Raw genomic sequence first — 22826 nt, 5'->3', positions numbered from 1 at the left:
CAAATAACGTGAATTTCTATGTCTGTTTTAGAAGGTGAGAAGGAGTATACTCGTATACTCTTAGACACATTTAAATGAGAACTATCTGATTGATTGTGTATTTAGGTCTTCTGGATTATTATTTAATTTTAGTCCACTTGGCCTTAGATTATCACTTATTATATTTCCATGTACTTCACTTTGCATCTTTAACAGGTAGTTTCTTCTTTATAAAGGTAGTTGCCTTCCTCCCACCCTTTGGAACTTTGTAGGATTTGTATTTTTGTCCTATTGGTTGCCTTTGAATATAAACGTTTTTAATGCCCCTAGTCCCTGTTTCTTATTTAATCTTTTATTATCTCATTGGTCAGTTTTTAATGGTGTTCTTTGACTCCCAGCTCTTACTTCAACTCTACTCTCAATGAGCTTCTTCTCTTTCAGCTTTTCTATCTTTCCTCCCATTTCTAGTTACATTATTTTTACTTTGTCATATAAAATGTATATATTATCTTTCGACCCATCTCCTACCTTCATTGTACTCCTAAATCTGATAAGTACATTAAATGTTCACATTCAATCCTTTTGCTGAAGTTTCTCCAATGATTTCTTGGTTGAATGAAGACTATTCAAGAGAGCCAATATGTATAGTATTCCCTGCCTTCTTACATTTAGTTTTAGAACTGTTCTTCTGTAGCCTTGATACTTGAAGAAGATTTGGATGGTTGTGAGATCGTTGATTCAGACTTTAATTTTTTTTTCAAACTTTAATTTCTGATTTAAGATGGTTTTCACATCCTGGGGTGCATGATTGAAAGCATTTAATTTACTTGGCAATTTTGTATTGTGATTTCCTTCACTTTATGGTTTATTTTGGTAGGACATCTGGCATTTTCATAAGATAATAGATTTTGTTATTCTTATTTTCTATTTTCTTTTGTAACAATTGTGTATAGATTGAGGCTACCTTTATTAATTTCATGGATTCAAGTATTTATGAGATTTCTAGTTTAATATGATCCTTTCTAGTGGATGTAACCAAATATACTTTCTTTTTTACTATTTTATTTTATTATTATTTGGGGGTGAGAGGGAGGTTGTGTGTCTTCCAAATTTTTCTTTTTCCTTTACAGGATATGAAATCCCTCCCCCCTTCTGCTGTCCTCTACCTTACTCACCCAGTTTCCAAAGGATGTTTCTTCTTGCTCTGTGTCCTTTTCTCCCTGAAGCAGTGCCTTTTAGACTACCACCTCGATTCATGCCCATTTCTGAGTCTCTTCCTGTTACAGTCTTTTCTACTTCAGGTTGACGTTCTTTCCAGCGATGGCTTCAACTCAGTTCTTGGCTGCCACTTCATATCCTTCTTCTCTTGTCTATACCATTTTTCCAGGGCTCGTACCCAAAGTGTGACGTTACGGCTCTGTTGAGATTTGGTATTAACTTTTTCTTTCTTTCTTTTTCATTTTTTTACTTACAGGTGGTTTGAAGATTACATGATTTTTTATCTTCTAGTTTACCGAGAGTGTGGGTGTTGTATAGTTTTACTTATTCTTCCTGCTGATCTGTGTTGCTTTGTGGGTAGTTCATCACATTAATCCAGGCTGCCTCTTTCTAAGTGGCACTTGGACACAGCAAGGGGAAAGATGCTGTTTTCTGCAGGACTATAGTTACCGTGGTGATGTAGAAAGATCTGAGAGAGAGAAAGCTGGTGTGTTCTTTGTACACTGTGAAAACCATTCAAAGACTGACTTACCTAGAGCATAGAACTTTCAAGGCCACAACAAAATCAAAGAAATGGATGCAAGCATTAGATCTGAAGAGTATAATTGCATTCACATTTATTTTTATGCTGAGTGCCAAGGAGCATAAAAATGTCTTGCATTAAATGTCTTACATAAAATGTCTGAAATTAACTTTAATATTACGTTAAAACACTTTTTTTTTTACTCTTTATTGTTTCTTTTTATTTTTTATTTATTTTTTCTCAAAACACTTTCAAATTTATCATTCACCCGGCGACCCTGTAGGTAGTAAAGTTCTATCGCACAACTATTCCCACATTTTGTCCCACAGATGAGGGACAAAGACTCAGATTGCCTCACTCACATGATGTCCTGGCTGGAAAGTTGACTTGAGTTGAGCGGGGGGTAAAACATAAACCTCCTGACTGATGATGCCATGCATTTCCAGTACCAGCTGTGCCTCATCATAGAGGTTTGTGCTTGTATGAGCCTCTTTCCAATTTTTTGTTACTGTTCGATCACTTCTGTAACCTAAGTCCACTCCCTGATAATAAATTACTAGGGGAAAATGCTTTTTAGTGTTGTATTTCAAGTCGATCTGTGCTGTTAAAAACAATGTAAGTTGCTTGTCTGATAAGTAGGAAGTACTTTCTCCACTAATGATCCATCTTCATCTCTCTTTCCACAGAGGACAGTTATGGGATGGATGGGAAGGTTAATCTGCCCAGCCACACCACAGATGTCAACTGGCAAGGTCTAGAGGATTTATACAGTGTGAATGCAAGTGTCTATGAGTACAGACAAAACTATACACTTAGTCTGGTTGACTGGACTAATTACTTGAAGGATGTAGATAGAGTATTTGCACTGCTGAACAGCCGCCATGAGCAAAATAAAACAAATAAGACTAAAAATGCTCAAAGTGATGGGTTCCTGGCTGGATCTGCTGAGCTCTCTGTGCCAGCAGAGACGGCCTCCGCTGAGTCAGATGAAGACCCGAGTCGTCTGGTTGGGGAAGCGCCTCATTTGACCTTGCCAGCTGACCTTCGAACCCTGCATTTGAACCAACCAACATTCAGTCCAGAGACGAAACTTGAATGGAATAACGACATTCCAGAAGTTAGTCGTTTGAATTCTGAACACTGGAGAAATCATAAAACTGAAAAATGGCTGGAGCACGAAGAGAGAAATCATCTTGAAACCGATTTCAGTGGCAATGGCCTCACAGAGCTGGTGCTCAAGCCCAGGCCCCGGCCGCAGCCCGGTAGCAGGCAGCACAAAGAACTTCCCCAGCGTGGTGGTCCAGGAGAAGATGTTTTTGAAGATCAGCTGCACCTTCCTGTGCATTCTGACGTTGATTCTGTTCATCAGACCATCAATACGGCGGCCGTGGAGCAGCCTCCCAACTCCAGCAGCGAGAAAAGGATGTTGAACAAGGTGAAGAACCACAAGATGGGGAGCTTACAGAGTCTGGAAGGCAGTGCCTCCTTTCCACTCTCCTCTGACTAGCTGAAATTGTTACCTTACCCTAAACATAGTATTTTTTTAACTTTTTATTAGTAAACTAATACAGGCAATCACAACAGCCCACACTCCAAGCTACCGTAGGTACACAGGTGCAGAAGTTAGCACGCGCGTGAGCAGTAGGCACACAGGGACTCGGGGTTGTTAATTAACTATTTGTCAAGAATAGAAAGGAAAGTTGATCTGGGTGTGCTTGTTTGGGGGAGACTAAAACAGTATTATCTTTCGAAAGTTATAGGGATGTGCCTATACAAATACTATCCAGTCAAGATGGCTAGGATTGTACTAAGTTTCTAAAACTTGACGTCCTCCATGAGTCTTTTGACACACTTTCCACTGCCTGCATAATGTGGTTTTGATTCCTTTTTTAACCACTGGGATTTTCAGTGCCATCATGTCCAATGATTTTGCATTTTGAGATCAAAATGCCATGTCTATTTGGTTAGTCTTTTTTTTTCTCTTCCCATAGGCTTTTCATAGTCTCACTGCTGCTCTCAGTGTGACCACAGAAAGTAGACCCCAAGAATGGCACACAGTATGGATCACATATTGTTCAGCATATGCTTTTGCCAGAAAATATTGCATGCGTTTTCCTCGACTTGCTAAAATTGATTAGCAGAAAGGCATGGCTAACGATGTTGGCAGTAAAAATAAATAAATCGACAAAACAAAGATTGCCTGCTCTCTCTGTGCCTAGCCTCAGTGTTCATCATATGCTTCAGATTGCTAAATTTTATTATTTTATTAGCAGGATAAAAGGACTGAAGACTTTTTTTTTCATCTTTGTTTTCTTGACCTGGCTAATAAGGTCAAGTGCTGAGAAAATATGCTTAGTTTTGAATTTATATAAGAAATCTTTTTCAATTAAACAAACTCATGAATGTTTCATATTTTAAACACACCATATGTGTTATATGATTATTTTTAAGGCCTTCACCACGTTCTGGGTTTTTTTTTAAGGCATAATTCAAGACTGCTTTTGAAATTCCGTATTCTTGAAAATATTCTTGTTATGTATTAGATTTTTAAATACCAGCAAAAGGATTACCTCATGGAGAGTTATCAGTACCCTAGCCAACTTCCCAAGAAGGTTTTTTTTCGCTTAACCATGATTTTCTTTTTATTTTTAGATCATTCAAATGCATAGGTAAATTATGTTTTCTTTAAGTGTTTAAGGTAAACTCTTTTTAAAGAAAGTTTAATGTTATAGGTGAATCTTTGATAACTTTAAGTCTTTATCATAGACTCTGTACATATGTTAAAATTAACTAGCTCTTTATCAGATGTGTGTGTCACCAGCTGAATGACAGAAGAAACATATTTATGGTCATGAATGATGTGCTTTGTAAAAAGGTTTCAAGTTATTAGGAAGCATACTGTGTTTTTTAATCTTGTGTAATATTCTGTGATACTTTTATAGAACAATTCTGGCTTCGGGAAAGTCTAGAAGCAATTATTTCTTGAAATAAAAGGTGTTTAAACTTTACCTGTTTCAGAGAAATGAGCTTACCAAGTTTTTGTGCTATACACCCATTCTTTGCAAGTAAAATTGAGTCCTGATCTCAATCGACATGAAGGAATATTAGCCACATTTGTAAAATCACCCCAAAGTCAGTGTGTTACAGAACGCGCTCAGATTAATGATTTCATTGTGGATTTGCCTCCTTGCTTCAGGTAGGATGTGGCAAAGGCAGCACAGGAGTGGCTTCCCCGCTATGTCACCTGGGCAGTTGCACAGAGCCAGTGCTTGGTTTAATCCTCTACTGTAGCCATCCTGACATCTTTAATGACTTTTGAACAAGAAATCCCACCTTTCCTCATTTTCACCAGCCCAACAAATTATATAGCTGGCTCTGGGCAGCACAAATTGGAGTTTTTCAAAAGCAAGAGGACAGGTCCACTGAAGGAAGTTTCAGTTCATTGGGGACAGAACCATGGACTTTGCTTGAGCAAAGACCTAACCATCCTCCAATAACACCTCAGTTTCTCCTGACTGACAAATGCCATATACTTCCCTTGGCTCCAGATTTCCTGAAGAGCTTTCTCTTCTTCAAGTAGAGGGGCTGACAATCTGTAAAATGTCCAGAGCCTGAAAGGATAATAGTAAAGGGGGAAGAAACAAAAGCAAAGGGCTTTTTGAGATCTGCTAACCCGGCCCTGGGATAATTTAGGAAACCATCCATGAGTTTGCAAGGGCCGCCGTAACAAAATTCCACAGGCTGAGTGGCTTCAACAACAGACATTTACCTTCTCCCTGTTCTGGAGGCTGGAAGTCCAAGACCAAGAGGCTTTGATTTCTTCTGAGGCCGCTCTTCTTGGCTTTCGGGTGGCCACCTTCTCTGCACATTTTCATCCCTGGCATGTCTTCGTAAGAAGACGGTCATATCAAATTAGGGCCCACCTTATGACATCATTTAACTTTAATTACCTCTTTAAAGGCCCTCTCTCCAAATACAGTCACACTAGGGGTTAGGGCTTCAATATCTGACTTTTGAGGGGACATAATTCAGCCTGTAACACCACAGTTTAATCAAGAGAAGAGTTTGAGATACTGCTGTTGACCAAAGGCACATCATTTGCCTCCCTCCTTGTTCCTCTCCTACAAAATGGGAGTAGGCCAAATGTTGCTATCCTGGAGAAAATCCTATTTTAAGTACAATTCAGTAACTACTTATGGAGTACCTACAATGTGCAAAGGGCACGAACAAGACTTTCAGTTGCTGAAGAGTGCTTAGAAACTGGCTAGCCAATGGACTGTGTTCGATCTCTGAGGAGATGATGCCCAGAGAGCTCAGCTGATTGCCCAACTGCCCACTTCCCACAAACTTACCAGAGGCAGGGCCAGCCCCTCCATTTTCTCCACTTACACACACACACACACACACACACACACACACACAGACCAGGTCAGGGAAGGGAGAGGCCATAGTGAAACCCCATGTGGTAAAGAGTAGTGGAAAGAACAATGGACACGAATTCTAAATTTTACTATCTATATAAAGTGGGGAAAGTCACAAAACCTCTTCTTGACTGTAAAATTAGAGGTGTAAATCAAGGGGGACAAATACAACACGTAAGTGCTTTCTTTTTCTAAAATGTGCCTAGGGGAGACATGCCTAATGCATGAGGACACTCCTCCATGACGCCAGAGCACCTGCACCCTTAGATTCCTTCTCAGTACAGCCAGCTACACTGCTGAGTTGGTTTTGGAGTGTGAGACATAAACCTACTTGCCATGGGCACATGGGTAGCTCAGATGGTTGAGTGTCTGCCTTCAGCTCAGGTCATGATCCTGAGGGTCCTGAGATTGAATCCCGCATTGGGCTCCCCACTCATCAGGGGATCCTGCTTCTCCCTGTCTCTGCCTCTCCCTCAGCTCATGCGCTCTCTCTCAAATAAATAAAAGTCTTAAAAAAAAAAACCCTACTTGTCATATCCAAACTAAATAATATCTGAGGCTCCTCCCAACCTTCTTTTAAAAAGTAACCCTATCTGCAGGGTTTTTGGTTAAGAGAGAAAGAATGAATACTTTTTTTTTTTAATTTTTTATTTATTTATGATAGTCACACAGTGAGAGAGAGAGAGAGGCAGAGACACAGGCAGAGGGAGAAGCAGGCTCCATGCACCGGAAGCCCGACGTGGGATTCGATCCCGGGTCTCCAGGATCGCGCCCTGGGCCAAAGGCAGGTGCCAAACCGCTGCACCACCCAGGGATCCCAAGAATGAATACTTAACACTCTCATCCCATGGCAAATGTACCTAAACATGTTGCCCTTCTAAAAAAAGATTTTTAGGGACACCTGGGTGGCTCACTGGTTAAGTGTCTGCCTTTGGTCCAGGGCGTGATCTCGGAGTTCAGGAATCGAGTCCCACATCAGGCTCCCTGTGGGGAGCCTGCTTCTCCCTCTGCATGTGTCTCTGCCTCTTTCTGTGTCTCTCATGAATAAATAAATAAATCTTTAAAAAAATAAAATAATAAAAAAATATTTTTAAATGCCTATTTTTCAGAACTTGCTTTAGAGCTAAGATGATCTCCATTATAAGAAGGTCCTCAATTCCCCAAGTTAACCCAATTCTGCTTGATATTTTCAAATCTATTCCCTTGGTATTTCCAAAATTTATTTGGAAAATATTTTCAAAATTCATTTTAATAGAAAACAAAAGATCTTAGAGCAACTAATAACCTCAGCGTGGTCCACCTCCCTGGTTCATTTAAGCCCTCATGACCTCTTCTAGAAGTTGCTGAGAAAGCTGTAATAGCACCCGAAGCCTCTCCCCTTCCAGCTCCAACTCTACTAGAGCCCACACTTGCTGTCTTTCACCACACAGCTCACCTCAGCCTCCCGCTCAGATATGTTCGGTGATTTTTAACACCACGCTGCTCACCAGAAGCTCCAGCCTTCCATTCACCCATCTGGTCCTCTCCATCTCCTGTCCCCACCAGCTCCTGCTGGATTAGCGCCACCCTCCCAGGTCTGAAGTCCCCACCTCCAACAGTAAAGGGCTCATCTGTCCTTCAATTCCCATATTTTGTTTTCCCTTTTGCCTTATCAAACTTCACCTTCTCTTGCCACATATACTTCCCTCAACTCCCACCCCCTGGACACAGTATCTCTACCATTTTTATTTTACTTTCCTGCAAGTAAGAAAACACTGATGTTATACCTGGTCTGAGGCCAGTGGAGTGAAAATGACCGGCCACGTTCATCACCTTGTCATTTGCCCCCATTTCTGACCAAGAAACCTACCTAATGCAACTATTGCTCATACACTCACCTTCCTCTGAGTTGTGTCGTTGATGCTGAGGACTTCGCCTGCACAGTACCTGGGGCCTCATAGTGAGCTCACTACTGTATAAAGTAAGCAGAGACAGTGACTTTCAAAAAAGCAGATATTTCCTGTTGAGATGAGGGAGCCCCTGCTCCCAGATATCAGGGAAAGTACTGCAGAGTGTTTGTGGACAAAGGGAGCTATGGATGGTGAGGTCTTTTGTGCTGAGCTGCCTCACTTTTCTGCTAGCAAATACAAGCAGTGGGCAAAGGTAATCTACCCTCTGTTCTGAATTTCTGGCCCTACACAGGTGTGCTTCCCCACACTCAGGAATTCAGAATCTGTGTCTTCAACCCCCAGTCCTCTTCCCCGTTCCCCTATGTACCTCCAGTCCCAACGGCACAGGTGACAGAGCCAGAGTGGGACTGATCTGATTATTAATGGGTTTCAATGGAAGAGGAGGTGTCGTTGCCACCCTAATATGAATCTGGCCACATAAAAGCCCCATGCAGCTCAAGCCCAGGAAAGAAAAGGGATGAGAGATCAGTAAAGCATGTGATTTCCATGGTGACCATTAGGTGTCACTCTATTGCAACTAATGACATCCCTACTTCCAGCCAGGAACCACCCCTGGCAAAGCGGCCACTTCATTGATTTCGGAAGTAGCAGCACTATCATTTGGATAAGAACACATCTAGAGCAACTTGATCCATGCAGGCTTGCTCTCTCTTTGGTACCTCGGATCTTAGCCATTCCAGAAGACCAAGGGAGGGTTTTAGCTTTCTACTGATGTATATTGGTATTATGAGTTGGAAGTGCATCAAACTTTGACGTTTAAATACAAAAGTGAGCACCAAATATCGATCTCCTGGTTTTCCAATGACTTTGTGCAATTAAAGAGGATTCTTGGCGCTCTCCACCCCCAGAACTGGATGCTTTTTAACAGCTCTTAAAAACAGCTCTTTGCTGCGATTGTACCAAGTCTGGGGCTAATGCAAGGAAGATGAGCAGTCACATTCATAACCTTTCCTCTCTCCTCGTTTCTTAAAAAGCAATTCTCCTGTGCGTCTATTTCAAAAAAGCCCAATATCCAGAATGATTCACCTCTCCCTCAAACGTGTAGGGTATCTAAGAGATTCAAGAGAAATCTCTAAGTTGCCTCAATTACACACACAGATGAAGAGAAGGTAGACTGGGGAAGAGGGTACTATTTGCCCTTTGTATAAATGGCTCCCACAACGAATGCACAAAGCCATGGAGGAAACTAAGCATTTATCCAGCACAGATGTGTGCACACACCACCCGCCCTCCCCTGCCCCAGTAACTACTCCTGTATCTTGGGCCACTGTGACCCTTTAGTTTAGCTGTGCAGGAGGGGTGGCTGAGTGAGAAATGGAAATCAATTGCCCTGCTTTACACCTATGGAGTGCTCAAGGCAAGGTTCTAAAAATAACCACTTTGTGCTCTAGTCCATGAGTCATGCTGTTATTTCCGTAGCTCTTTGCCTCCCTCCGCCTCTCACCCAAAAGTTTTGGATGCCTTAGAAAACTCTGCTATCCATCAGAAGAGATCTCAGAGACAAACTAATTTCAATCCAACACACTTTATTCTTTTTTTTTTCTTAATTTTCAATGATCAAGTATTCAAGATGTTGTAAACCAAGGTTTATTAGTACATTGGCGATAGATTTCATCAAACACAAGGAAATTAAACATCTTTTAAATTACCCTAAGAGTTTTCCAAATAAATATTCATTGTAAAAATCACAAAATCAAACTCCTTTATGCAACAACTCAAAACGGCCTTTCATTACCGACACACTTTCACACAAAACACACACACCGAACACACACTCCACCAGGATCCTAATGCCAGTTTGACACAGTATTACATCTCCTTTAACTAAAGAGTTAGAGGCTGACCTGCCTATTTCATGCTTCTAAATTAACATTTGGGGTTTGGGGCAGAGGTATGTATTTCAAGAAAAATGCCCACTATAAAGTCTTATCAATTATTCTTATTTTTCATTTCTAGATACAAAATTTAAACACCTTATGTTCATCCCTTTGGTTTAATACGTCCCTGCAATTACTTTAGTTTTGGATATTTTCTCCTCTGATTTTAATATGTAATAGAATACCAGAAAAAGACAACACCTCCCAAACCCCAATTATTAAAAACACCTTATAAGGGTGTCAGGTTTTTGGAGAATAAATAAGAAAAGATTATGTGAAATATCCCCCCCCCTTGAAATTATTTTTAGCATCTGATTATTCTTGCTAAAAGAAATATCAAAAACGCTGAGCTTTCCATAGAAAAGGTATGCCCCCTTAGGGTCTTCATCTTTGCAGCGGAAAGTTCATGGATTAACTGGTCACAAGAGTAATGAGTGCTTGTTTTCTGGGAAGTTCTCTAGATCTCCAAAAGCAAAGCACATGCAGTCCTTTATCAGTGAAACACTGTAAATTCAGTGGCGCATTTTTGTGGTGACATGCATCATCAAATACTTTTAGCACCGAGGCATTTTTTTGTTTTATGTTGCACAAGCAAATACCCAAGGAGGGTTTTCATCATATTTGACCCTTCTTAGGGCCGAGTAAAAATGAAGTGTTTAAAATAACCTGTTCAAACATACACAGATCTGATTCCAATGAAGCAAGAAGTCTGCAACAGACACAGCCAGCAGCATCCAGGAAGATGAGGAAAAGAGAGAAAACAAAAAAGATAAAGTGCACAGGCTACAACCTTCGCCTGCCAGCCATGGCATGCTCTTCCATATCAGGAAAGAGGAACTACAAATAATGTGTAGAGGCTACCTAGTGGTCTGTAGAACAGAATTAGCAAACCTGTAGTCTAGGCAATTCTGGGATCATACAGTGTTTTGGTATCTATCTGCTACTAGATACTCTAGAATACTCCATATGCACCTATTTAGTGATGGTTATACTCATGTTTCTGTGCCATTTAAGAAGTTTGAAGTCCACACACATTAAAAGTATAATTGGTTACCCCCTGGACTTGGGCTTTCCTACTGCTCCTGGGCACACTGGAGAATTTCCACAAATGCTTCAGGTCCATGCTTCAAATACTACACAGCTGCTCTTTGGTTGATGCAAAACAGTCCCCAAAAAGAAACTTTCTGGCTCCCAAGTCCACCAAAGAATGCAAACAGGAATTGCAGACGGAGGAAGAATTTTCCTGGTAGTTGGTGAAAATGCAAGACTGCCACTACTTCCTCCTCCTCTGATGGCTGCACTTCCAAGAGCAGGCTCCCAGCTACTGACGGTAACAATCCAGCCAGTTGTTTGGTGTGGAGCATGTAACATTTTGTATATGTTCATTTAACATGTAACACTTTGTATATGTTCATTTCAAACTTTTATTAGGAAACTTTAAACCCATAGTCACTAAAAATTAATGGAAATGTTAACATTCTGAAAGAGGCAGAAAAGAAAAAGAAAGAACACACTTAAAATCCCCAAAGCTCAGATTCAATAAATCTGAACCACATTTCCTCATGATTCATTTCAGAAGTTCTGAGACTCAATGCTAACATCAAAATTGATTTGTTCTATATTAAATATGAACTATAAATAAATACTTGAGGTATGTTATGATAATTTTGAATATAACACTTAGCTAAATAAATGTAAATTTACCTTGAAAATCTAAACATTAAATTTTGATGCTTCCTGCAGATTTTTTTCTATTCTACACAAAGGAATAATAACTTCTCTACTCTTCAGGAACAGTAACACATCAACAAATGAAATGCTATACCTTACTAAATTATAATCACACTTGTCTTTGTTAACCTAAACCATTATAGGCATTTATATAGAGTAAGAAACGAGTGATGGAGATAGAAACCTGAACCCTGATTTGGCCACTCTGCATAATCCTAAATAAATCTCTTTATCTCTGTGAGCCTGTTTTCATGATCTCTTAAAAAAAAAAAACGATAAAAATAGTTATCTTGCAGGTTAACAGTATTAAAATAAATGATGTATATTAAGTACTTGACAAAATTCTGAATCAACACTCCACAAGAGCTAATTTATTTCTTCTCTGCTCCTCTTTATTCCCCCCCTCACCTCAGTTCTGAATGACTTCTGAATGTTTTCAAGAATTAAATCTCCTTGCAAAGGATAAGGATCTCATACTAATGAAGATAACAAAAAATGTGCTCCAACCACCCACCTCTCCCTGGGGAGTTTCTAAATTAATAGGCTAGACTCGTGGATATTATATTTGCATATTAAAGCCAAATAATACATTAATCTACAGAGCTGATAAAAAAAAACAAGGTGACCTTTTTCCAAAACGATTAGAAGCCTAAGTTCATAGAAAGTGGGAATTAAACTTATAATAGGGGCTGTGACTATAAAGTAACAAACATAGAAGAACCTCATATCTACAGTTAAATGGTGCCATTTGCCAAATAGTTACTTTAGTTGACTATGTAATATTCCAAGGATGCTAAGAGGACCTGAAGCATTTTGGGGACAATTCTTAATTGGTACATATTCTAAAACCTCAGTCTTCTGTGATTTATACTACTTATTCTACATTAACCAACAACACATTAATGATACACCCGCTATTTATAAGTATCACATACTTGAGGAAGTACAATATTAATATTGTGGTGTACAATTCAGGCCAATTTCTTGGAATTCTGGCCAGTCAACCTAAAGAATCTCATAGAGCAGCAGAGGGTAATTGGTTAAAATAGTACCTGATAGAGAACTGGTCAATGGTTGCTGAACTAGATGGATGAGTGTTCAAAGGACTGTCTAATTATACCCAAAGAGTCAGTCACTTCCTACCTTGGAATTCTGAGAGCAGCTCCTTTTCAAAATATACTACCAAGAAGAGAGAGATTCTAAGAGTGTTGGAACATACAATCTTAGCTTAAAAAAAAAAAAAAAGTGCTAATCCCATCCAAATTCTTTCAATGCAGTTCCTTAGCAATGAGGAAAGAATTAAAAAAATATCACCTCTCCCCAACCTGTATACCTTTAGCTCCAACACAAAAGGAAACTTTCTAAAGGGTCTAAAGGATCAAAGATCTCCCATAGAGAGTAAAAGGGAACCCTAAGGCACCAGAGTAGACACTAAGTTAATCAGCAATATTCTCTGAAGACCTTCAAAATATACCACGCGGAGCCAGGCGGAACAGACACCCAGATAATTAAAGGCAACAGCTTACTTATGACTCAGACAAATGAGAATGGTCAAAGGGAAGCCCTTGTCACCTGAGACCACTGGCTCCGCCCTTTACAGACATCATTCAGTCTAACAGTGCTAACCCTCTCCACAAACTGCATGTACCCAAAAGGGCCATCTGACAATACCGTTCTTCAGTAGAGAGGAAGGCGACCTGGTACCCACAAGCAATCATACAGCTCCACCAGTACCTCCAAGGAGGAAGGGCAAAGAGCCTGAATCATGGGACAGTTCGGTCAATCCCTTCCCCCCGTTGAAGACTGGAAGTCAGCCAAGGAAATCATTTCCCAGATTAGCCCCTACACAAGCATAGGTTCCTTGGCAGAAACCATTCACAATTATATTGGCATTTGGAAGCTAAGGTCCCTCTTAAGTCTGGGTTGCCAAGATTCTTGTTCTGAGCAGCCAGATCCCATGAGTTAACCTGCTATCAGGCCACAGAGCTGTTGGGAAGCATCTACCTTAAGAACCATGTAGAGGGACACCTGGGTGGCTCAGCGGTTGAGCATCTGCCTTCGGCCCAGAGCGTGATCCTAGGGCCCAGGATCGAGTCCCACATCAGGCTCCCTGCATGGAGCCTGCTTCTCCCTCTGCCTGTGTCTCTGGCTCTCTCTCTCTCTCTCTCTCTCTCTGTCTCATGAATAAATAAATAAAAAAAAAAAAGAATGAAAGAACCATGTAGAAAGCACTCTGTGTGGTACCTAAGTCAACGTGATGTGCTGGGAGGAACTGACAAGGATTATGGATCATGAACCAAAAGAGCCTTTAGGAACAGAAAAATCCTCTTTCAGAATCGCTGTGGGAAGGCTAACAGATGTAAAATCATTCTAACTCCGATAAAGTAGAATTCAGTACAACAGACAAGTTGATTTTAAATAATTTTCAATCATGACTTAGGATCATACTCTCATAGCTCACAGACCTCCCTCCTCCTGTATGCAAAGTGATTTTCATATCACAGGTATAGCTTTCCTGATTTAATTACTCAACTTCGGGGGGCAGCCACAGCAATTTTCTGTACGTAAAAAAGAAAACAATACAGATCTGCTAGGGTTTCCAGGCATATAACTTAAAATGATCAGATGGGACTCAATCTTACCTCTGTGGAATTTCTTTTTCCAGCTATTGAGTGTCAAGGTTACAACTCTCAACTACCCTTGTGTGGGCCCATAGAGCTAAAAGAATTTCTGCAGCATTTTTTCTTTGGATGAGAAAGCCATCAAGTTTCTCTCCTTATGAGGCATCTCAAATTAAGTTCTAGTCATATTATTTAGCACACTGGTTTTAAAGCCCCTGGCAAAAGAATACTGGAGTTTATCTTCAAACTATCAGATTTACAAGTCAGCAGACTCCTTACCTTATGATGGAGCTGACAGACTAAAAGAGAATGTGTCTTATGAAATAAAGTAGCTGTTCCTTTTATCACACTATCCATGATTCCTTTGAAGCATTTAAAAAATTCTACCTGATTTATGACTCTGCTATGGCTTAAAATGCTATTAACAGTACTTCAGGGAAAGTTTCTTGTCCTCTTTTCAAAACGTATCTGCTTTAGTCTCTTGAAAGAAAAAGTAACATGCTGCACTTACATTTTTCCCAATCAAAATTGCATAGTTGAGGCAAATTCATTTGTGCTTTGTAGCAGAACTCACAGTAGGTGTTCATATCTAAAAACTTGGATTTGTAAATGCAAAGTCATGGTCAAGCTCACCTCTGTTTGGAGTGTATGCTAATGACATGTACCACCATTACACTTCCTGTGATTTTGTTAACCAGGCACCTCTCAGCCTTATACCACACTGGAGCATGAGCATTAAATTAACATAGTGGAAATGGTAACAAATATATCTCAACTCCTCTTTCTTGGAGAGAAGTGGGGGAGAGGGGGTGAAGGCTCCCAGTCTTGTTGAGGTATCCAGCCCTCAATCGATGGTGGCTGTGTATACTGAGTTTTGTTGGTTTGAGGATTTTGTCTTTAGAGGTTAAAAAAAGAAAGAAAGAAAGAAAAGAAGGCACGGGTGTTTCTTAAGTTGCCATATTCAACTCAACCAACAAAACTAAAGTCTTCCATTTTCAAGCTTCAAGAGGGAGGCTACATGGCAGTAGGGCTTTCTTCCAGCCCCGGGTCTGGGGAGGAGCTTATTGCTTCGGGGAAGGGCCCCGGATAGGTCTGTGCTGTGTATTGGATCCCTTTCTGCAGACCAGTCTCTTCATGGAAATCCCCCTGGCTGCTGAAAGCTGGACAAGATCTAGTCCGGGCATACTTATCGGCGTTGTCGGTGTGGCCCACCATCTCGCTCACAGTGCTCAGAGGGAATTCTCTCCACCTCTGCCTCTGCAGCTCGTCCTCCTTGTATTTAATGGAGTACCAGGCCAGAAAAATAAAAATAAAGCCAACAAATTTGAGGCCAGCCGCCAAACCAAAATAGACAAAACGAAATGATGTCACGTTGTACTCCCAGCAAGAGCCTTGCACTCCACATTCCTGTTGCCAGAGCATGCAGGTGGTGTCAATAACTGCTCCAAAGTAAATTGGAGTAGGAATGTATGCTAGAGTTGCAGAGAAAAAGGAAAAGAAAAATATTTAGCTTCTCTTAAAAGAGAAAACAGATTTGCAAATTAGCAAGGTGCTTATTGGCTCTAAAACCAGTTGAGGGCAGTGGTTTTCTTGTGTTACTTGACTGTTTTAAATATGTCACATCTTATCATAATATATTTATTATAAAAATGCTAAGTTATAAATACTTTAAATCTTCTAATTTGCAACCCAGTCAGAATACATTATTGATTTTTAAGATTATAAAAATGTCTATTGCTAAAAATTCAATTAGGCAATCCTTTTAAACTTAAAAAATCAGATTTTGTCATGGAATACTCAAGAGGCACCCTTCATCAACCACTAAAATTCAGTACACTTAGATCCGATGGGTTGGGTTCTAGTCCTTGGGTGCAGGAAGAATATGGGGAAAAAACTGCCCCCCATAAGTCAGAAACCACATCAAATGGCAAACTGCATAAAGACATTCGGCACATAGAAATAATTAAGGCATAAAATTCATCTTTGAAGCTTGTGAAACATCTGTGATAAGTAGTAGCTTCATTGTTTGGGCTATGAGATAGACATTTCTTTACTCCCATAAGAAAGAAAGTCTACCCAAGTAGACTTCCTTCACCGTATGTTACTCCCTTTACTGAAATGTTTCCCCATCCCCAAATTGTTCACCTTGCAATTATCTACCCCTCCTTTAAATTCCTCACTCACTCAGGTGCCACTAATATTCCAACTGCATTTTGCAAATCTCCATTGTATCAACTATCACATAGCGTTGAAAGTGTTTACAGGTTTGTCACCCATAGTTCCTTGATGGCAGAGACCATGCTTTTTATTCCTTCCATCCCAAGGACCCATCAGGACAGCCTGTGGATCCTCAATAAGAGTTTATAAAAGGAAGTGATGGGAAGGAATGAGGGAGAAAAGGAGAAAGAAAAGAGAGAAGAGAGGAAGAAAGGGAAGATAGTGGGCTAAGAGCCCAGGTGATATATTTTTAAATATGTTGTATTCATTTAAAATGAGGTATGTTCGCTACAATTAAAATTTAACATTACTAAAAAACTCTATTTGCTTTGGAATTTTAGGAAATGGAAATTGGCTTGTGGGCCCAACTATAGTTTTTCATAATCAACAGAATTTAAGTCAACTTTGAATTAATTAACCTGAAATGTACTCCTTCCACTTATTCCTGACACTGCAACATCCCTCTGTTGACTTACCTTTACCTCCAATTCCATATGAAGTCACCCCAACTCCATGGCATCAAAGATAGGCAGAGCCACGACCCTTTAGTGAAACAAATTTCCTTCCTTGAAAACAACTTTTTAGTTTTCAACAGGAAGTATAAGGAAGCTTCTTAACTAAATCAAAGCATATCAGAATTTCCTTTAACCAGCTGGCTTTGAAAAATGGGACCTTCATTTTTTATGCATATTTCTTTATTGGAGTTCGATTTGCCAACATATAGTATAACACCCAGTGCTCATCCCGTCAAGTGCCCCCATCAGTGCCCATCACCCAGTCACCCCACCCCCATGCCCACCTCCCCTTCCACTATCCCTTGTTCATTTCCCAGAGTTAGGAGTCTCTCATGTTTTGTCACCATCTCTGGTTTTTCCCACTCATTTTCTCTCCTTTCCCCTATAATTTCTTTCACTATTTTTTATATTCCCCATATGAGTGAAACCATATAATGATTGTCCTTCTCCGATTGACTTACTTCACTCAGCATAATACCCTACAGTTCCATCCACGTCAAAGCAAATGGTGGGTATTTGTCATTTCTAATAGCTGAGTAATATTCCATTGTGTATATATACCACATCTTCTTTATCCATTCATCTTTCGATGGACACCGATGAAAGCATCGAGAAACTTCTCACTTTGAGTCAACTGTTTTTAATAGGTGGGTGTCTTTCTTAACTATTTATATTTATTGTTAGGGCTATTTTTTGATTGATTGATTTATGTTTTGTTTCAAGATTTATTTTTAAATAACCTCCATACACAACATGGGGCCCGAACCCACAACCCCAAGATCAAGAGTCCAACTGGGCAGATGAAGCACCCCTGGCTATGTTTTTTTTTCTTTAATCATAGAATTAGACTATAAATACCATTTATGTGTATGTTTGTCCATTCCCGAATCTGATCTGAATATAGCTTTGTTTTCTGTTTTTTTTCACTCAATGTCATCTTGTAAGCCTTTTCTCATTATATCTTTTTCCTTTCCTTTTATTAAGATTATTTATTTATTTATTTATTTATTTATGATAGACACAGGGGGGAGAGAGAGAGAGAGGCAGAGACACAGAAGAGGGAGAAGCAGGCTCCATGCCGGGAGCCCGACGTGGGACTCCATCCCAGGACTCCAGCGTGCCCTGGACCAAAGGCAGGTGCTAAACTGCGGAGCTACCCAGGGATCCCCTAACTTTTTCCTTTTAAAGTCTCATTTGTAGTGGCTGCAAGGTATTCAATCATCCAGATGATGCATAATTAATTCAGTCAATCCTCTATAGTGTTGACCATTTCACTGTTTTCAATGTTTCAACATCAGAAATAATCCCTCAATCAACACCACTGTATATATATTTTTGTATATATGTATATACAAAAGTATATGCATATAAAAGTATATGTGTATATATATGTATATAAAAAGTGTATATACACATATATATTTTGTATAAAGAAAATATTTTCTTTAAAAAAAAAAAGAAAAATGGGACCTTCAAAGTTTTATCAGTACCAAAAAAACAAGCAACCCATTCAATGCAACTAGAAGCCTCTGAGGATCATTGGGAAGTCCCTACTCTGGGCTGAGCCATCAACCACAACATAATAACAAATTGAGAATTCCAAAGAAGATTAATGTTTCAGAGGGTCCGATGATATAATTTTAAAGTGTTTCATCCTCCAAAATGTAAATTAAAAATTTAAGTAAAAAAAAAAAAAAAAAAAAAAAAAAAAAACCCTTTTTTTTGTCCTGTGGACAATGATACTGATTAGTGGGAGAAACAAAGCTGAAGAAAATGAGACTCTTACTTGCAAAAGAAAAACTATACTTGATGATGGGGCAGTCAATTAAAAAAATACATTAAAACTGATCAAGGCAATGGGCTACTTCACATGGTATTTTCCATGCATTGTCCCAAAACGCCACAGAGTAATGTGGTGTTTGTCAAAATCAGAACAACGTTCTTCACATCCTAATGAACTCGCAACATACTGACAGTGCTAATGAGCTTCTCTTGTTATTAAATAAAGGAGACTCCCTATGTATCAATTTGGGGATCTTTCTTTGTTCTTTTCAGAATTTTTAATTTCTTTTCTCAGAAAACTTGATAGGTATACTTTTTGCCCAGCCCCACAAAATTGTTGTAAAGGAGTAAGGAATTAAAATTTTTGCAAATAATATGAGTACCAATTTCCATCACTTCCATGTTAAAAAGGCATAAGAAGAGCAGCCCGGGTGGCTCGGCGGTTTAGCGCCGCCTTCAGCCCAGGGCGTGATCCTCAGCTCAGGGCATGATCCTGGAGCCCTGGGATCGAGTCCCAGGTCGGGCTCCCTGCATGGAGCCTGCTTCTCCCTCTGCCTGTGTCTCTGCCTCTCTCTCTCTCTCTTTCTCCATGTCTCTCATGAATAAATAAATTTAAAAAAAAGTTTTAAAGGCATAAGCAAACAAAAATGCCAGAATCATAGCCCACTACAATTTCTTGGTTCAATAATTTTTACTGTACCAAAAACTCTCTGGAAGAATTTAGCCCAAGTTTATGCTCATGGTATAAAAGAAACTGTTCTAAAGTCAGTTGTATTCTGTTTCATCAAATGACAGAAGTGGGTAGCTTCTAGTGCAAATCAGAAAATAAAGAAGTTGCGCCCTTGCCATTAACCTTTAAAGTCTACCTACTACTCTACTAATGGTAACAAATGATTGACTTGCCATTTTTAAAGGACAGTGAGAATGTACCATCTATAAAGAGGAACTAAAAGGCATGTGTGGAAATTCAGAAACGTACCAAGTGTTCGCAATAAAACAAACTGCATTCCCAGCGCGAAAGGCCTCTCCTCATCTTCTACTGACCTACAGTGAAGGCAAAAAGAGAAATGTTTTAAAACACTGGCCTCAGGAAATGAATGTTACATCAAGCCTGCTTAGCACGGAGCCGGGGACCAAAGAGCTGTCGTGCCAAAATATTTATTTACTAGAATTTATTAACAACAGCCCAAAGAGACTGTAGATATAGTTAAATTGGTGAATGAGTTCTCAGAAGTGACTCTGATTCACTCTGTTTCTGGGGAAATTCTGGTGGAGGGCCAAAGATTCGTGGTTGAAGGTACAGAAGTAGTTCTGAGCTTCCAAAAAATCAGTTCTGTGAAAAAAATATATATAGTATTTTATCCTAACTACTGCATTCTTTTTTTCTATTTGCTTACACTTTTCAGACAGTAGGTGTGTAGACTGAAAGCTACTCCCATAATTTCTCAAGGAAAAGTGTAGAGGAAAAAAGTTAAAGAAAGAAGTAGAATCAGAAAAAAGTATAAAAAACAAACCAAACATTAGAAAAGGAGTGAATCCCTCCACACCGCCTTGTTTTTTCTTCTTTTCCTAAAACACAGTCTCTAAGTCATTCCCACATGGCAGGAAGATCGGAATCTATTGAATTGTAATTAGTCAAGATGAAAGGGCTCCTTTTCTGAAGGTTTGGGTTAGAAGCCAGCTGGTGATTTGCCATGTTTGAGCACTATAACATGGGCAGCCCTGATCTGGGTTATTTAACATCTCTTGCAGAATTAAAGTTTAAAGAATGAGATTATTAATGATTCATTTTTTTTTAATGATGAAGTACCCTATCCTTTCCGTCCCATACACATTGAGCTGTAGGTATAGCATGTCAACTTCCCAAGGACTGGCACACCTGCCATCTTTTCTGCACCTTCCTTATCTTTTCCTAGCAGTTTGCCTAATGCATAAGAATCTGTTGATAGAGGAATTGAGTGAATCAACCAATAGGCCTTCCCATGGGAGTATGCTGTTAACATACTGATAACAGTATGCTGTTATCATACTGATGAGGAATGAATTGGCTGGGAAACGTCTAACTCAGCATCCCATGGAAGAGAAGTCAAAATATGTACCATAAGCAACAGAGCCCAACTACCCTGCTAAGCATGACATCCCAGCAGATGTGCCCTCCAGGTGCTCAGCCGTGGGGGGTGCTGAGGAGCCAAAGAGGGGGTACAGGAAGAATAAGAACTAATTCCCTTTCCTCCTCACTATTCATTACCCTGCCTCCCCTGGCTCCCCTAAAGCTGCTGTGGACATGCTCTTCCTTCACCGCACTGTCCGCCTTCTTCCTTTGCCCACTGCAGCCTTTACCGTGAATGCCAACACTCTGATCTGAATGTACCCCTGTAAATGTTTTGAATAGGACTTCCATTAAAGTAACATCTGGATTCTCTTGTAAGCAAAACACCACAAAAGGTATATATAATAAAGCACAGCATGAACAACTGAAAAATTATATCTCCCAGTCTGTCCTTTCCTTGGTTCAACTCCAAAATTTTATATGATAGTAAAATTCATGAAATCAGCATCTTGAACTCCAGGCCCAGCGTGAACTGTCACCGGTCCTAGAAGTACTACCTGCCTACAAGGTTGGAGAGAACATTCTTTGCTGTACAGGAGATTTAGCAACTTCACTAAATGACTTCCTGCCCCATCTGGAGTCAGGCTTTTTGTGGCTAACATGGTGACAGCTTTCAGCTCCGAACTTGAACCCTTTAGGGTGCAGACTTTGGGAACCAAAGGCATCCAAAAGAAGTTTCACTCAACTACAGGACTAGAACCATCTGAATAAAGAAAATTCAAGGGCATGAAAGTTACAATATTCTTTTCTTTTCCCTCCCTGACGTGGGAAAACTCTTAAGTTCAACAAGCAAATGTCTGAGCGCTTTCCTGTACAATCAAACTGGCTTTTCTCTCCATTTTACTATATCAGTCTCAGTTTGGAATGCGTACTTGGGCAATTCTGAGTGTGTAACCCACCCAGAAGTGGAGTGCTGTTCTCACCTGAGTGTTACTATGATGGCTGATGGTTGGGCACATGCTGTGATGAAGGTGACGATGAAGAGAAAAATTAAGAACGGGATAAGGGTATTGCAGGCCCGTTTGCACTTCCCAGACACAGCATAGCCATTCTCGTTGAGATACGTTTTAACAATAACCACGCGGAGCTGACCGCGCTGTCCCACTGTAGGGGGAGTGATCACTTGCCGGCTTTGGACACAGGTGCACTCTGTGTAATTCCTTATCTAAGGGAAGACAAAGATTGGTTGTGAGCCAACCTAAAGCACAGGAAAATTAAGACAAAGTTAAAAGCTCTAAAATAACTCTAGTACTTAAATATGCATAATATTTTGCTGAGCAGAATAAGTCAATCAGAGAAAGACAATTACATGGTTTCATTCATGTGTGGAATATAAGAAATAGCGCAGAGGATCATAGGGGAAGGAAAGGGAAGCTGAATGAGAAGAAGTCAGAGAGGGAGACAAACCATGAGAGACTCTTAACTCTGGGAAACAAACTGAGGGTTGCTGGAGGGGAGGTAGGTAGAGGGGATGAGTAACTGGGTGATAGGCATTAAAGAGGGCAGGTGATGCAACGAGCACTGGGTGTTATATGCAACTGATGAACCACTGATCTCTACCTCTGAAACTGATGATGTTCTATATGTTGGCTAATTGAATTTAAACTTTAAAACATGCATAATATTTAACTGAAAATATATCCTTATTGCTAAGAGTAAGGATCCAAAGTGTGCATCAAACAAAGTCTGCTGGCCAAATCATCTAAACCTAAACTTTTATAAGAAGCTTTCAACACTCAGTTCTATAGCGTTCACATTCCATATGCTCATTTTGGTCACAATTATGTGGTGTTTCCATCACTGTTTAATTCTTGGGTTCCCGGATTAGAGAAGCCCCTCAAAAACAGAAACCAAGCCTTCTGCTTATTTGTGCCCATTGGAGC

The 22826-nt window shown here is 39.9% G+C and overlaps 2 protein-coding genes across 20 annotated transcripts in view; one reads left to right on the top strand and one right to left on the bottom strand.

Annotated features, from left to right (window-relative positions):
- Window positions 1-4728, top strand: part of SULF1 (sulfatase 1) — a 175995-nt gene extending 171267 nt beyond the window's left edge. For 15 of the 17 annotated variants that reach the window (XM_072804331.1, XM_072804325.1, XM_072804328.1 and 12 more), the window contains one exon: window positions 2407-4728. In XM_072804331.1, coding sequence (XP_072660432.1) covers window positions 2407-3227 — 821 coding nt within the window. In that variant the 3' untranslated portion in view covers window positions 3228-4728. The remainder of the gene's footprint in view (window positions 1-2406) is intronic. The other 2 variants (XM_072804335.1, XM_072804339.1) reach the window with 1 other exon arrangement.
- A 4868-nt stretch (window positions 4729-9596) lies between these two features.
- Window positions 9597-22826, bottom strand: part of SLCO5A1 (solute carrier organic anion transporter family member 5A1) — a 140590-nt gene continuing 127360 nt past the window's right edge. For 2 of the 3 annotated variants that reach the window (XM_072804317.1, XM_072804316.1), the window contains 3 exons: window positions 21867-22108; window positions 19813-19877; window positions 9597-15791 (listed from right to left, as the gene is read on the bottom strand). In XM_072804317.1, coding sequence (XP_072660418.1) covers window positions 15334-15791; window positions 19813-19877; window positions 21867-22108 — 765 coding nt within the window. In that variant the 3' untranslated portion in view covers window positions 9597-15333. Of the gene's footprint in view, window positions 15792-17012; window positions 17080-19812; window positions 19878-21866; window positions 22109-22826 lie in introns of all 3 variants that reach the window. The other variant, XM_072804318.1, reaches the window with a different exon arrangement.

This window comes from Canis lupus, chromosome 28 (genome assembly GCF_048164855.1).
Source record: "Canis lupus baileyi chromosome 28, mCanLup2.hap1, whole genome shotgun sequence".
Lineage (NCBI taxonomy): Eukaryota > Metazoa > Chordata > Mammalia > Carnivora > Canidae > Canis > Canis lupus.
Note: the sequence above shows the minus strand (reverse complement) of the source record. Positions and strands in the feature narration are given on the sequence as shown.